Below are 14,524 nucleotides of genomic sequence, written 5' to 3' on the forward strand. Positions count from 1 at the left end.
TAAAATCGTTATTTTATTTTGTTCCACATATTTCTCAAGTAGGATCTAAAATTCTCACCTGTTGTGCCTCAAGTCAGACTGCATGCCCTCGATCTCCAGGGGTAAGGTGAGGACAAAGATGTCCAGTGTGACAGAGAGATCATTCAGATCAAGAGCCTGCAGGGCCTCTGCATTCTCCAGACATGTGATCACCTCACCTGTAACAAAACAGTACACGTCAACACAAACAGCAGGGCATTTAATAGCATTGTGAAAATTCACAGCAGAACTGGGGTCAAATAGTATTCGTTGTCTTTCAAATACTTTGACTGTAGGAGTGAGCCTGCTTGGAGTGCCAGATGGGAAAGTTTAGCACTTTTGGAACTAGTCCACTGGTTCCATTGTGCCAGACAAACTCAATAAAGTGAAGCTATCAAATAACATTTTATTGGTCACATACATATATTTAGCAGATGTTATTGCGGGTGTAGCGAAATGCTTGTGTTCCTAGTGCCAACAGTGCAGTAGTGTCTAACAATTCACAACAACACAAATCTAAAGGTAAAAGAATGAAATTAAGAAACGTATAAATATTAGGATGAGCTATGGCATTGACTAAAATACTGTAGAATACAGTAAACACACATATGAAATGAGTAAAGCAGTATGTAAACATGATTAAAGTGACCAGTGATTCCATTTCTATGTAGATAAGGCAGCAGCCTCTAAGGTGCAAGGTTGAGTAACCGGGTGGTAGCCGGTTAGTGATGGCTATTTAACAGTCTGATGGCCTTGAGATAGAACACCAGGTCTGAGTCACACACTGTCTATTGGCTTGTGTCTCTTCTGCGACAGTTGTCAGGTACCGCGTGTACTCACCCAGGCAGGTGGGTAGCGTGGTTATGGGCATGGATCCGTGGCAGCTCTTCATGTTAACAGAGCAGGTGAGGTGGACGAACAGCGGAGGCATCTCAGGCTGAGGCCCCTCTGGCTCCAACAGGCTGTCTCCCTCTAGGATGCTGAAGGAGTCCTCATCCTGGTTCACCGTGTTGGAGTCAGACAGGGACTCATCCTCCCCCTCTCCCCCTGCTTCCCCCTCTCCGTCTGCCCCTAGGGATCTCCGGCCCCCGGCCCTCTCCTGGTACTCCACCTCCAGGTCGGTGTCGCTCTCCATCATGATGCAACAGCCCGACATGTTCTCTGAGGTGCACATTAGGATGACATAGTACACAGCATTATGACATAGTACACAGGATTTATGACGTATCCTTAACTACATGTCCTCTGTGGTGCACAGGATGAGTATAGAGTATCTGGTGTACTATTATCTAGAAGATCTTAGGCGGGGTTACACCAAGCAATCCAAGCAACTAAAATACAAGGATCCCCACCGTCCTCTGTAGCAGGCTCAGCCTCGGAGACAACCTCTTCACTAAGTCGTCTCTCCTCTTCCCTATCAGAGTCCTTAGGAGGAGAACAAAAAAATAAAAATCATCAAAAGAACGCTATATTATTCAGAGTCCCAGTTAGTTAATACTGAACCAATGTTTTGGAAACTTGGCCTTCTTCAGTGTCCTGGGGGTGGATACCAACCGAGAACAATGGATAGGAAATAACATACACATATCTCCTTCTTAGATGATGGTGGGCAGTAGTAGAAGTAGTGAGGATTGGAAGGCACGGTCTTGAAGAACTGAGCACCAATGTCCATGAATTTGTCCTGTTGAATGCAGGCATTAGCTAGCTTTAAAACGGTTCTTTAACAAGAGCATCAAATTGTAACATAATCCATCTCATTTCTTTCCATTCTACCATTATCTATCCTTCAGTTGTTTACCTGTATGATTTTGTGCAGGTCAGGGTAGACCTCGCACTTCTGCTGAAGGCGGAGGAGGGACAGAGGGAACTCTGGTATCCTGATGGTCCCGGGGGGTTCGTCCAGGCCGAGGGGGGAGTTAGGGGCCGAGGCCTTCCCCCTGTTCTCTGCCTCACTCACGTCCTCCATCTCAATACTTGCAGACACAAGGTCGTCATGTTTACTCATAGAGCACCATTCAGCACCGTCAATCAATAGTCTGAACCAAACAAGTACCAAAACAAACCAAACAAATGTACTGTATGTACCGCTCTTTGCAAATTAAGTTCTGAACCAAGGTCAGATAACATTCTGAGGGTCATTCTGTAGCCGACCTGGGTCAAATACGTATAGAAAATATGTAATATACTTCAGCTGCACTTGATTTAGTTTGTCAGGGACAGTCGCTAAAAGTGCAAACTCTAGATTTTATTTATTTGATCATTAAAAGTAAAAGGCTGCTCCAGCCAGAGACAACACACCAGTCCAACACACCAGTCAAAGACACCCTGAGTGCTTCAAATCAACAACAAAAAAATGGGTAACTGCTCTGTAGGTCTCAGTAGTACCTGGATGAGGAGGCCATGGGTCCTCTCTTGACCGGCCCGTCTTCCTCTGCCTCTCCGATGGTGAAAGTGGCGGGGGTGATGCTGTGACCCCTGACCCCTCGGTCTCCATGGCGCTCCCGGAACACCCGGATGTGTCCACAGAGCGTCTGGAGGAAGGAAGTGATGTCTATCTCCTGGAGAGACTCCTCACAGTAGTCCATGGCTGTCAGCAAGTCCTGGGAACTGATGCTGTGGGACTGCTGCAGGCTGCGGTACACACCTAGGGGGAGAGAACACTATCATGCACACGTACACACTTCAGATCCATGCCTGCTCTGTCTTAATTCATCTTTCCACGATTCCTCAAGTCTTTATCTCCTCGCGTCCTTCTCAACTGCATTAAAAGGAGAACGTAAAAGTGGACCTTCTCCAATGTCATCTGAAAATGAGGGGAGGAGAGAGGATGCAAGGAATATCTTAGCTACATCGTCAAAAACCTTCCACTTTACTCTCAAATACAAATCTGTCCAACTATTCCATGTTAAGTTCCAGTCAAGGTCAGCACATAAATCCACATAAAAAAACAGTGCCTTCAGAAAGCACTCACACCCCATGAGCATTTTCAAAACGTTGTTGTGTTACAGCCTGAATTTAAAATGGATTACATTGAGATTTTTTGTCACTGGCCTACAATACCCGATAACGACAAAGTGGAATAATGTTTTTAGAAATGTTTAAACAAACAAACAATGCTGAAATGTCTTGAGTCAATAAGTATAAAACCTCTGTTATGGCAAGCCTAAATAAGTTCAGGAGTAACAATTAGCTTAACAAGTCACATAAAAATGTACATGATTGTTTAATGACTACCACATCTCTGTACACTACACAAACGATTATCTGTAAGGTCCCTCAGTCGAGCAGTGAATTTCAAAAACAGTTGTTTCAACCACAATGCCTCAAAGAAGCAGACATAGAATATCCCTTTGAGCATGGTGAAGTTATTAATTACACTTTGGGTGGTGTATTAATACACCCAGTCACTAAAAAGATACAGGCGTCCTTCCTAACTCAGCTGCCGGAGGGAAAGAAAACCCCTCAGGGATTTCACCATGCCAATGGGGACTTAAAACAGCTACAGAGTTTAATTGCTGTGATAGGATGGATCAACATTGTAGTTACTCCACAATACGAACCTAAATGACAAAGTGAAAAGAAGGAAGCCTGTACAGAATAAAAATATACCCTGTTTGCAATAAAGCACTAAAGTAAAACTGAAAAAGATTTGGCAAAGAAATTCACTTTATGTCCTGAATACAAAGCATTATGTTTGAGGAAAATACTCATATGTTATGGGTATGCTTGTCATCGGCAAGGACAAGGACGTTTTGATTGTTCCTGAGTGGCCAAGTTACAGTTTGGACTTAAATGTACTTGAAAATATAATGGCAGGACTTGAAAATGTCTTGCAACAATCGACAACCAACTTGAGAGAGCTTGAAATTTTTCTAAATAATAATGTGCAAATATTGTACAATCCAGGTGTGCAAAGCTCTTAGAGACTTACCCAGAAAGACTCAGCTGTAATCACTGCCAAAGCTGATTATAACATGTAGTGACTCAGGGGTGTGAATACTTGCAAATGAGATATTTCTGCGTTTAATTTTCAATAAATTTGCAAACAACTCTAAAAGCATTTTTTTCACTTTGTCATTATGGGTATTGTGTGTAGATGGGTGAGAATGTTTTTTTGTTTTTTTTATCAATTTTCACACTGTATCACAACAAAAGTAAGACTTTCTGAAGCGCTGTAATATACCCTAAAAAAAGGTCAATACTTTTATCTGGATGTTGTTCATATCAAATTCATCTTGAGAAAACAGCTTTTAAATTATGCTTTTTTTCAGTACCATAGGGTATACATTTTGTGTTAACCTCTTGACTCAGTGAGCAGGGAGAGAAAAGATGCTGCCATGGTGTGAATATATTTATATTTAAATTGGCATGCCAGACCAATTTAAATCCATCAGGCTTGTCAGAGAGAAGCGGATATTTTGCCTAAGCAGAGTTGTGTCTAGTGTGTGTGAGTGTGCGTGCGTTGTCTAGTCGATTGAGGTTTACAGATGCTGCAAAGGAGCATAAAACAAATCCTGAGATGACAGCTTAAAACACTCTAATAGATTTCTCCGTCACTAGGATGATGCAGTTGACAGCTTTGCCCTGTGCTTGCTTCTGTAGTATTGGAGGCGCTATCTTCAGGCACGTGTGTGTGTGTGTGTGTGTGTATGGCGAGTCAAAGGCCTAAATTACTCTGTTCAACAGTAGTGCACTAAATAGGGTGCAATGCCCAGATTAAAAGTAGTGAACTATATAAGGAATAGGAAGAGAATCAGCTACTAGCCGATACTCTGGTCAATAATAAACTTCTTCTCCCATCTGCTTTCCCCAGCACCAGTAGCCCATCCCTTGTCCCTTTAGTGCCATAAAGCAGGGTACATTACCATTGGGCTCCTCTCTGCGTCAGTCATTTGCGAGTCAGTTTATTTAAGGGGTGTTTTATGACGTCTGGCTGTCGCAGTGGTCAAATGCAAGCTACACAGACAGATTAAACAGTCAGACTGGACAGGTCACCTTGACAGGCCTTTACCGTAAATGTTCACGTCTGTCAGCAGTGTATTACCTGTGACGTAACACTGGTGGTAGTGCTCCTGTAGCAGGCTGCAGTAGTTGGCCAGCTCCTTGTGTTTATGAGGCTGCGACATCAGGTCTGTCCAGGAGGAGGTGCTGCTGCGTTCCTGAGATAGAGACCTGCAGGAGGAAGAGGACAGACACACACACACACACACCAGACACACACACACAAACACCCCAAACACCATTAGAGAAGAAGAGGAGCAAGTGCAGAATCAGGAAGCCCAATAGTAGATCTGTGGGAGAAACATACAAGCCATAGAAAAGGAGGGAGCAGAGCTTCATCATCAGATATATAACACGGTTATTTTACACACCCCCTTGAAAACACACAATCTCATCTCACCCCCCAATTAACATGCCGCATGTCTCCTTTGCAAACGCACAGTCTCTAATCTCACGCCACAATAACACACAAATCTCTGATGACATTTAATCTCCGTTAGAGAAGAAACACACTGTCCAGCTCCATGTAATGTTGCATTATGCATTGAGGAGGATGCTGTTAAAAGTCTATTAGCTTGAGCGGTCACTGAACAACAGAGCTCCGAAGCGTGCTTTAAACAAGGGGTGGTAGGGGGGAATAATCACTCCGAAAATGTATCCGATATGTCAATACTATGTGTCTTATGTTAATCTGGAGATCAACACATGGCCAGTCCTGTACCATGATACACAAGTGTGTAATTCCCATATTTGACTTGGAACTTGCAGGTGAAAAGGAAAAAGAATACAAAGGAACTTTACTCTTAAAAAAAACATGAATTGTTTAATCACAGGCTTAGAGGAGAGATTTCCAAAGCACCACACCCATGTCATCAAGTAGGGTCTGTAAAAAGTCACCACAACCCCCAGAGAAGCTTGTAAAAAAAGTACTGCAACTGCATGAACCAAATTAGATTTTCTGTGAACATGCAATAAGTTAGATATTGTCAGTTAACACATCAGACATGTTGATTTTGGACAGTTCCACCCATTAGTATCTGACTGCAGACAGAGAGAGACAGCCTCCTACAAGAAGTTTGAGCTCCAACAAACATAAGTGGCTTGTTTTGTGAAGTCAAGCCTTCAGTCATGTAAATTAATATAAAGTCAAAATATCTAGAGGCAACAGTCTTATCTGGAGGCAGATACCAACCTCCCAATAGCAACACAGGCCTGGAGTGAGTGTGGGAGCGATGGCCTCAGCCTCACCCACTTAGAGAGTACCTCTCCCTGGTATGAAAAAGGAGGAGCTATGAGAATATGGCCAGGCCTAAGTCCCTCCTAAACCCATCAATTCATCTTTCCATGATCCCTTGCATCCCTTCTCCTCACCTCCTCAACCGTATTGGAGGAGAAGGTCCAAGGTCCCTTCCTTCAGACCTTCTTCTCCGCTGTCTTTTGAGAAGGACGCAAGGAGATAAGACGCAAGAAATTGAGGAAAGATTCACTGAGATTGAGCTCACCACAGCTCTACACCAGGAAGGGACGGAGGGGAGGAGGAAGAGGAGAATGGGGCGAGGTGCGCGGCAGGATGATGGAAGCAGCAGTAAGCTAGCTGTGCTGTGCTACCTGAACTTCATCTGCTGATGCATCTCCCAGGAGTCAGCGTCTTGAGGTCTATTTATCAACGTCGTACAGGGAAACAATCAGAGGTGCACAACGTTAACATGGGACAACAATGAGCTTGCTGGCAGCCAATGTTGAGTGAAGGGTAGACTTATGAAGGGTATAAATCGGGTATGGCATGGTAGGACTTCTGACTGAGAGTGTTTCAAGAGTCAGTCACATATGATGGGTGGTAAGGTGATTAAACTGATGAAAAGTAAAGTGCTGAATACATGGAGCCTTGGATCTGCTGTATTCCCCTCCCAAGACCTGGGTTCAAATTGAAATGATTTCCTCCTCAATACTCCTCAGTCCCAGATGGCTGGATTTTCCACTTCTGAGAATATTCAAGTGATAACATTGCATCGGGAACGATCCATCCTCAATCAGGTGCAGCTAAAGTATTTGAAAGTAAATAAATCCTATTTGAACCCAGATGTGCTCCCCATCAGTAGCCCCAGTGTGTGTGTGTGTGTGTGTGTGTGTGTGTGTGTGTGTGTGTGTGTGTGTGTGTGTGTGTGTGTGTGTGTGTGTGTGTGTGTGTGTGTGTGTGTGTTACTGGGTACCTGAAGAAGATGTCCCTTGGCTGCCTGTTCGAGTGGGGATTGAGTAGCTGATCCTTCAGAGAGTCCAGGGAACAGTTGTAGACATATACAGGGCAGCGCGGACGGGACAGATCCCCTGAGCTCTGCTGGGACGCCTGTCGACTGAACGTGATGTGGAAGTCTCTCTTCTGGGGCTCAGCGAACTGCACCCCGTCCCTCTCCTCCACACCTGAGAGAGAGAGAGAGAGTAATTTCCAATTTGCTCAGGGAGCCCCATCTCTTCCTTTTCACAACAGCAACATTATGTTACTGCAGAGAGAAATAGGGAGAGAAAGAGAGAGGGTTGGGTGAGTGAGAAGGCACAGTATGTTGGTAGCAAAGGACTAATGATGCAATAATCCTACAGTACTTACCTGCAACTTTGTTGCCATTTTCAGGCTCAGAGAAAGGGCTCTCCCAGTTGTCCTGCTCCACCGTGGAGCTCCCAGATTCAGGGGAGAGCAGGGGTGACCTGGGTCCCACAGGACCACCACCACCAGGGGAGAGCATGGGGGACCTCAACCCGCTACTCAACCGACCATTCAGCCCATTGGTGGAGCCAGAGTGAGAATCAGCCTGTGATTTGTTGCCGGTAGTCAGGGTGTCGTCATCATCTCCGTTATCCTGGGGCTCGGTCTCCAGCCCAGACGACATCAACATCTGGACATCTGCAGAGAAAACACAACAATGTTGAACTCAAACATTTCGCAGAGGGACTTGCATTCGTTTTAAGATAGCTCGGTGCTACAACCACATGTCACAGGCATAGAACAATATTTCTTCTCAATAAACGTAGCTATCAGTGGAATCCGAGCAGGAAGGTTGGGGGGGTGGGTAGGTCAAGTGCTGGTTAATTATTAGACATTTGGGGGGGGGGGGGTTACCAACATCTACGAACACACAGCACTGTTGCTGTACCACTTTATGATGATAAGCATGTCGATTACAATCAGTTAAAAATAGCACGATGCCAGGCTGGTGGCTAGCCCAATACATAGGATACCTATAACTAGAGTGGAGCCCCCACTTGAATAATGAGTAGAAAAGATCTGTAGCTCTGTCCTATTCGTACACTCACATCACACAACTACAACAGAGCACAGGGAACAGTAGCGGGGTGCCTACCTGTGAAGGTGGCGGGGAGGAAGGTCAGTAGGATCTGCTGAGGGTTGATGTACTTGGCGTAACACTTCCACTGAGGGGTAGACCCATCCCTCTCCACTGGGACTGGCTCCTCATCCACCAGGTCTGCATTGCTGAAACTCTGAGAGAAAGAGGGGACAAACTCACCGGGCATAACAGACAGGACAAGTGCTACAAAATAAACTTAACATAATGTTTTGTCCAAGGTGGACAGAGTTCCAATGAGAGGAAGAAAAGGGTAGTGTAAACCATGTCTGGACATCCAAAACGGAACTTCGGGCCCACTGCTGGTTTTCCATTGTTTTTAAACTGCATAAAACCAATATCAATGCCAAGGAGGAACCTTCTGGATTTATTTCCCTGAAGAGAGAATGCAGACTGGTTAAAAGGTTTACCTGAAGGGTACTAGTTGATCCTGTCACCTCCTTACTGCTCCCTGTAGTGTGGAAGGACATCATTGTGTCCTGTCTCTCTGGAGGTTTCAGGCACTCTTCTGTCAAGGGAAAGTAACCACATGGCAAGGCAAAAAAAAATGAACAAATGTGTGCAGGAGTATAGGATGTTGTTACCTAATGAATACAATCATTAGCAGGATTCTGTTCTTTTCAGTCAGTCAACATGTATTCATAAAGCCAACATCAACAGTTGTCACAAAGTGCTTTACATTCACCCAGCCTAGACCCCAAAGAGCAAGCAGATGCTTAGCAGAGGCACACATTCACAAAGCCTACCTCTGATGACCGGTAGAGAGAAGGGTGCAACATGTCCGTCTCGTTCCCTGTCTAGGATGTGATGCATGAAGGTGACGTTGTCCTGGTCAGCCAATGGGATCTCCCGGTCACTGAGTTCCTGTTGCAAGCTGCTGTGGAACAGGCTCAGCAGGAGCTCGTTGGGAATATAGGGGGTGCTCTGGGACACCTCCTCGTTCTCCACTGCAATACACACAAATAAGCATTCATTAATTCATCCACCGTCTTCATATTGCAGCAACAACACCTAGTGACCATGTCAAGAGGTTTGGACTTTTTGGGGTAATGGCTAAGGTGTTGGACTAACAGTCGCAGGGAATCGTTGATTTTAGCAAAAATGTATAAATTCATGTTTGATAACAATAAGATACTTGAGGACATAATAACATGATAAATTCACCTCTGCTGAGAGTGAGGAAGAATATTTCTATCTGTTGGCACTTGGGCAGCAGCTCGATGAGGTCAAACTGGAAGGGAACAGTGTGGATGCAGTCCTCAGAGGCAGGGGGTTCTCCTGCAGCGGTCCCAATGGGAGGGTACACCTGCTCCTTGTTCTGGCACAGCTGGCTAAGGTACTCAAACGTCATAATGGTGGACATACAGGTCAGATCCCGGGGGAAGATCTGTGGATAACGTAAATTCACTATCGTTTCAAAAAATAATAACATTAGCCCATCCACCACCCTCCCTCTCTTCAGAGAACACACCGTTTTTACAGATTTTCTGCTACATATTTTACACAGATTGCTGTATATAATAGTTCAATCACATAACAATAATACATTACTGAACATAAGCTCTTTAATCCCGCCCCTCAGCCCATCCCACTTATCACCATAGACCACCCTCATTTGGTTTCCATGTGCCATAGATTTTTCAATTGTGCTGTGATGTTTACATTAATGGTTTACCTTCCTAATCGCATTTCATCCACAGATTGTGAGCAAAAGATGAAAATCTTTCCTACAAGTAGTATTATATTGCTGATTCATTGACTATGGCTTTCCAAATCGCCCAACACTGCTATTTGTAAGGTTCATTTTAAGTTAATGTTGAGATTTGTTTTAACAATTCCTCAACTTGTGACCAGAAACAAGCTAGATAGGGGCAATATCAGAATAAATGATCTAGTGATTCTGTATCTTTGCAGGCAAAATCTACAGAGTTGAGATTGTTGTGTGCCCCATATACTGTATATAACATTTTGTTGGTGGCAATAATTTAGGAAAAAAATGTCAATTGAAATGTGTTGAATCAAGTGTTGTTTTTTTTGTATCCATTCATATACTGTACCATGTGCCATGGAATCTGTACATTGAAAATATCTTCCTATTTATTTTGCAACCTGTATGGCTCAGCTGTCAACATTTTTGTCCTCAAATGAAACTGGTATATTATTCAAATGAATTACTTAAAAATCATACAATGTGATTTTCTAGATTTTTGTTTTAGATTCCGTCTCTCACAGTTGAAGTGTACCTATGATAAAAATGACAGACCTCTACATGCGTTGTAAGTAGGAAAACCTGCAAAATCGGCAGTGTATCAAATACTTGTTCTCCCCACTGTAGACAAAATTAAATGTGCCTGTCTTCGCATTCCAAATAAAGTTACATTTTTAGCCATATGATTTAAAGAAAGAGTCGTCTAGAGTAGGCAGCACCATTAGTAAGTAAACTTTGATAGGACCAAAGAGTTAAATCAATGTGATTTTTCAATAATATACAAGTATTTCCCTCTCAATGGTTGCAGTATCTAATCTATTTTTACAAACTTTCTTTTGAATTGTTTGTGGTAAGTTTGTGGTAAGTTTTGAGATGTAAATACAAAGTAATTAAATATGTCTACTTCACCATCCACCCATTTTATTAGTAAACTACAAGGTAGTATTAACATTGTGTTTTAACAATCCAATACATAATATGTTACACTTGTCATACTTAGGTTTTAGTCCAGCGAAGTTAGAAAAGGGATCAAGATCTTCAATATGACTGTGCAGGGATGCAGATTGCGGACTTAAGTTGTTTGGGATAGGGGTCAGCATTTTCACTTTTGGATGAATAGCATGCCCAGAGTGAACTGCCTACTACTGAGTCACAGACGCTAATATATGCATATTATTAGTAGTATTGGATAGAAAACACTCTGAAGTTTCTAGAACTGTTTGAATGATGTCTGTGAGTATAACAGAACTCATAAGGCAGGCAAAAACCTGAGAAAAAAATCCAAACAGGAAGTGGGAAATCTGAGGTTTGTAGTGAACTCTTGAACTCACCCCTATCGAATACACAGTGGGATATGGGATATTTTGCAATTCCTAAGGCTTCCACTAGATGTCAACCGTCTTTAGAACGTTGTTTCAGGCTGCTCATGTGAAGGGGGGCCAGATGGGAGCTGTTTAACTAAGGGGTCTGCCTATAGCCTCGTTCTCAGTCACGCGCTTTCACATGAAAGCAACCTGCGTTCCATTGCTTTTCTACAGACAATGGAATTCTCCAGTTGGAACATTATTGAACTTTTATGATAAAAACATACTAAAGATTGATTCTATACTTAGTTTGACAAGTTTCTTCAACCTGTAATATAACTTTTTGAACATTTTGTCCAAATGGACCAGATCACACTTTTGGATTTGTTTACCAACCACCCTAACAAAAGAAGTTATTGGACATAAATGGACATAAATGATGGACATTATTGAACAAAACAAGCATTTATTGTGGAACTGCGATTCCTGTGAGTGCATTCTGATGAAGATCATCAAAGGTAAGTGAATATTTAGAATGCTATTTATGAATAATGTTGACTACCCAACATGGAGAATATTTCTCTGGCTGGTTTGGGCTCTGAGCGCTGTTCTCAGATTATGCTTTTTCCGTAAAAGTTTTTTTGAAATCTGACACAGCGGTGCATTAAGGAGAAGTGTATCTAAAGCTCCATGTATAATAGTTGTATTTTCATCAACAATTATTATGAGTATTTCTGTGAATTCATGTGGCTCTCTGCAATATTACTGCATGTTTTGGAACTACTGAAAGTAACATGCCAATGTAAAATACGTTTTTTGGATATAAATATGAACTTTACCAAACAAAACATACATGTATTGTGTAACATGAAGTCCTATGAATGTCATCTGATGAAGATCAAAGGTTAGTGTTTCATTTTATCTCTATTTGTGCTTTTTGTGACTCCTCTCTTTGGCTGGAAAAATGGCTGGATTGGTGGTGACCTAGCATAATCGTATGTGGAGCTTTCGCTGTAAAGCATTTTTGAAATCAGACACTGTGGCTGGATTAACGAGACTATTATCTTTAAAATGGTGCCTAATACTTGAAATTTTGAGAAATTTGATTTATGAGATTTCAGTTGATTTGTATTTGGCGCATATCAATTTCATTGGCTGTTGGCGAGGGGTTCCGCTAGCGCAACAGGGTAAAAACTAGAGAAATCAGATTACTGTTGACACTTGTTTTTATCCCCTGGATTTCTAACCCCTTGATGTTCTTGTTGGATCTCATTTTAATAGCTAGCATTTCAATGGCCATAATAAATAAATGGGGAGACAATGTACAGCCTTGTCATACTCCTGTTAAAAGCTCAATACTTTCTGAGAAGTAACCATTATTTACTATTTTGCACCTGGGGTTGCTTACATAACCATAACCCACTGTATAAAAGATTCAACAAAATTAAAGTAGTCAAGGCATTTATATATAAATTCTAGTCGTACTTTATCAAACGCCTTTTCAAAATCTGCTATGAAGACCAGGCCTGGTATCTTTGACGTTTCATAATGTTCCACTGTTTCAAGTAATTGTTGTATATTATCTCCAATAAATCATCCTTGTAAAAAAAAACTGTCTGATCAGGATGAACAATATCTGGTAAAAAAAACTTTTTTTATTCTATGTGCTATGCATTTCGCCAGGATTTTTGCATCACAACATTGAAGTGTAAGAGGCCTCCAGTTTTTTTTTAAATGGACTGGATAAGGGGATCTGCTGTACCCATGTTGTGCAAAAAAAAGTAAATAATGAATTCTCTTAGTTAAGAACAAATTGTCATCCAGTAGGCTTTGAGAAAATTGCCAATATCCACGTGGAAATTCTGTAAGAGTTATGTGGAGGCCAATTAGATGAAGGTTCAATCGCATTCTGTCTCCTATTAATACTTTTTAAACGTTTGATGCCAGCAAGAATGAGACCAGGAAGTAGTCAAGTCAGCTAGCTTGATTAAGCCTCCATGTATATCTCACTAGGTCAGCCTCCATATATCAACTAGTTCTAATGCATCCATGATATTTGTGATCTCTTTAAGAGCATGAGGGTGATAGTTTGTAGTGTGATTTCCTTTACGATCCACTGAGGTACTTAAAATCATATTGTACTCTCACCATAATAACATATTCATTCGTTACTTGTGGGCTCAATAAATTATTATATATATTTTCGAAGAAGTGTGGATCGTCATTATTTGGTCCATATACAGTGCCTTCAGAAAGTATTCAGACCCATTGACTTTTTCCAAAAGAATAAGAGCACAATAATATAGATGCATGCTCATATTAAGAAAGTGATAGAAATGGCTATAAGCATGTCAGCCCAGCCCGCTCAGTTCATTGGATCCAGTTGTTAGAAAAAAAAATGCCTAGAAATATCACAAGACCAGTTCTCTATGCCCATTACATGCACGCAGCCTATCGGCAGAGAGACACATTTCATGTACTCCTTATTATATCCTGTTATATTCCAACAAGAAGGAAGAAAGAAAAAAATAACTTTCAATTTAACAGCCGCTAATGACTGTCTGTAAAAATGTGTCTTACGCATCACACTACCCATGAAGGGATACATAAGTTTAACTTACAATCGACTCTGACACAGCCATGGCACGACAGCAAAGAAGACATGCAGTACTGACAATCTAGAACGAGTAAACCTGTAAAACCAACCCGCTCTCCACCCACACACATTTGGTTTTTACTCCAGGGCAGTTACTCTATCACCTCGTCCGTTTTACACTTAGGCCTATATCATTAGGATCAAGAATATAAAAGGTAGCGTATGTAGCTCACGCAAACATGTAATACACTTCTCACTAAGAGAAGTGCTTCCATAGGCCAGTTATTAAAGTAAACTCACTATTACAAACCAATCAAATGAAGAGAGAGGAACCAGACTTAGTCCATCCAGTCTTAGTCCATCCTCTGGCTGCATATGTACACACGCTTCAACTTCATCTCATCTCTATCAGTATTGTAATACTATACAAATTGGTGAATTGGAATTATCAGTGATTGTACTACTGAATAGCTACAGTACATTTGACAACAGCTGAGAATGTAAGAAGATGAATTTGATTAATCGATTAAGCGATTGATAC

The 14,524-nt window shown here is 41.9% G+C and overlaps 1 protein-coding gene across 4 annotated transcripts in view; it reads right to left on the reverse strand.

Annotated features, from left to right (window-relative positions):
• szt2 (SZT2 subunit of KICSTOR complex) overlaps positions 1-14,524 on the reverse strand; it is a 109,835-nt gene that overhangs the window by 70,137 nt on the left and 25,174 nt on the right. For 3 of the 4 annotated variants that reach the window (XM_064989282.1, XM_064989285.1, XM_064989281.1), the window contains exons 20-33: positions 9,540-9,762; positions 9,122-9,322; positions 8,786-8,883; positions 8,373-8,511; positions 7,622-7,915; positions 7,230-7,437; positions 6,628-6,675; positions 5,063-5,190; positions 2,404-2,662; positions 1,817-1,991; positions 1,601-1,699; positions 1,371-1,443; positions 859-1,179; positions 59-197 (exon numbers count right to left, since the gene is read on the reverse strand). In XM_064989282.1, coding sequence (XP_064845354.1) covers positions 59-197; positions 859-1,179; positions 1,371-1,443; positions 1,601-1,699; positions 1,817-1,991; positions 2,404-2,662; positions 5,063-5,190; positions 6,628-6,675; positions 7,230-7,437; positions 7,622-7,915; positions 8,373-8,511; positions 8,786-8,883; positions 9,122-9,322; positions 9,540-9,762 — 2,405 coding nt within the window. The remainder of the gene's footprint in view (positions 1-58; positions 198-858; positions 1,180-1,370; positions 1,444-1,600; positions 1,700-1,816; positions 1,992-2,403; positions 2,663-5,062; positions 5,191-6,627; positions 6,676-7,229; positions 7,438-7,621; positions 7,916-8,372; positions 8,512-8,785; positions 8,884-9,121; positions 9,323-9,539; positions 9,763-14,524) is intronic. The other variant, XM_064989284.1, reaches the window with a different exon arrangement.

The sequence above is a fragment of the Oncorhynchus masou genome, chromosome 15 (genome assembly GCF_036934945.1).
Source record: "Oncorhynchus masou masou isolate Uvic2021 chromosome 15, UVic_Omas_1.1, whole genome shotgun sequence".
Classification (NCBI taxonomy): domain Eukaryota; kingdom Metazoa; phylum Chordata; class Actinopteri; order Salmoniformes; family Salmonidae; genus Oncorhynchus; species Oncorhynchus masou.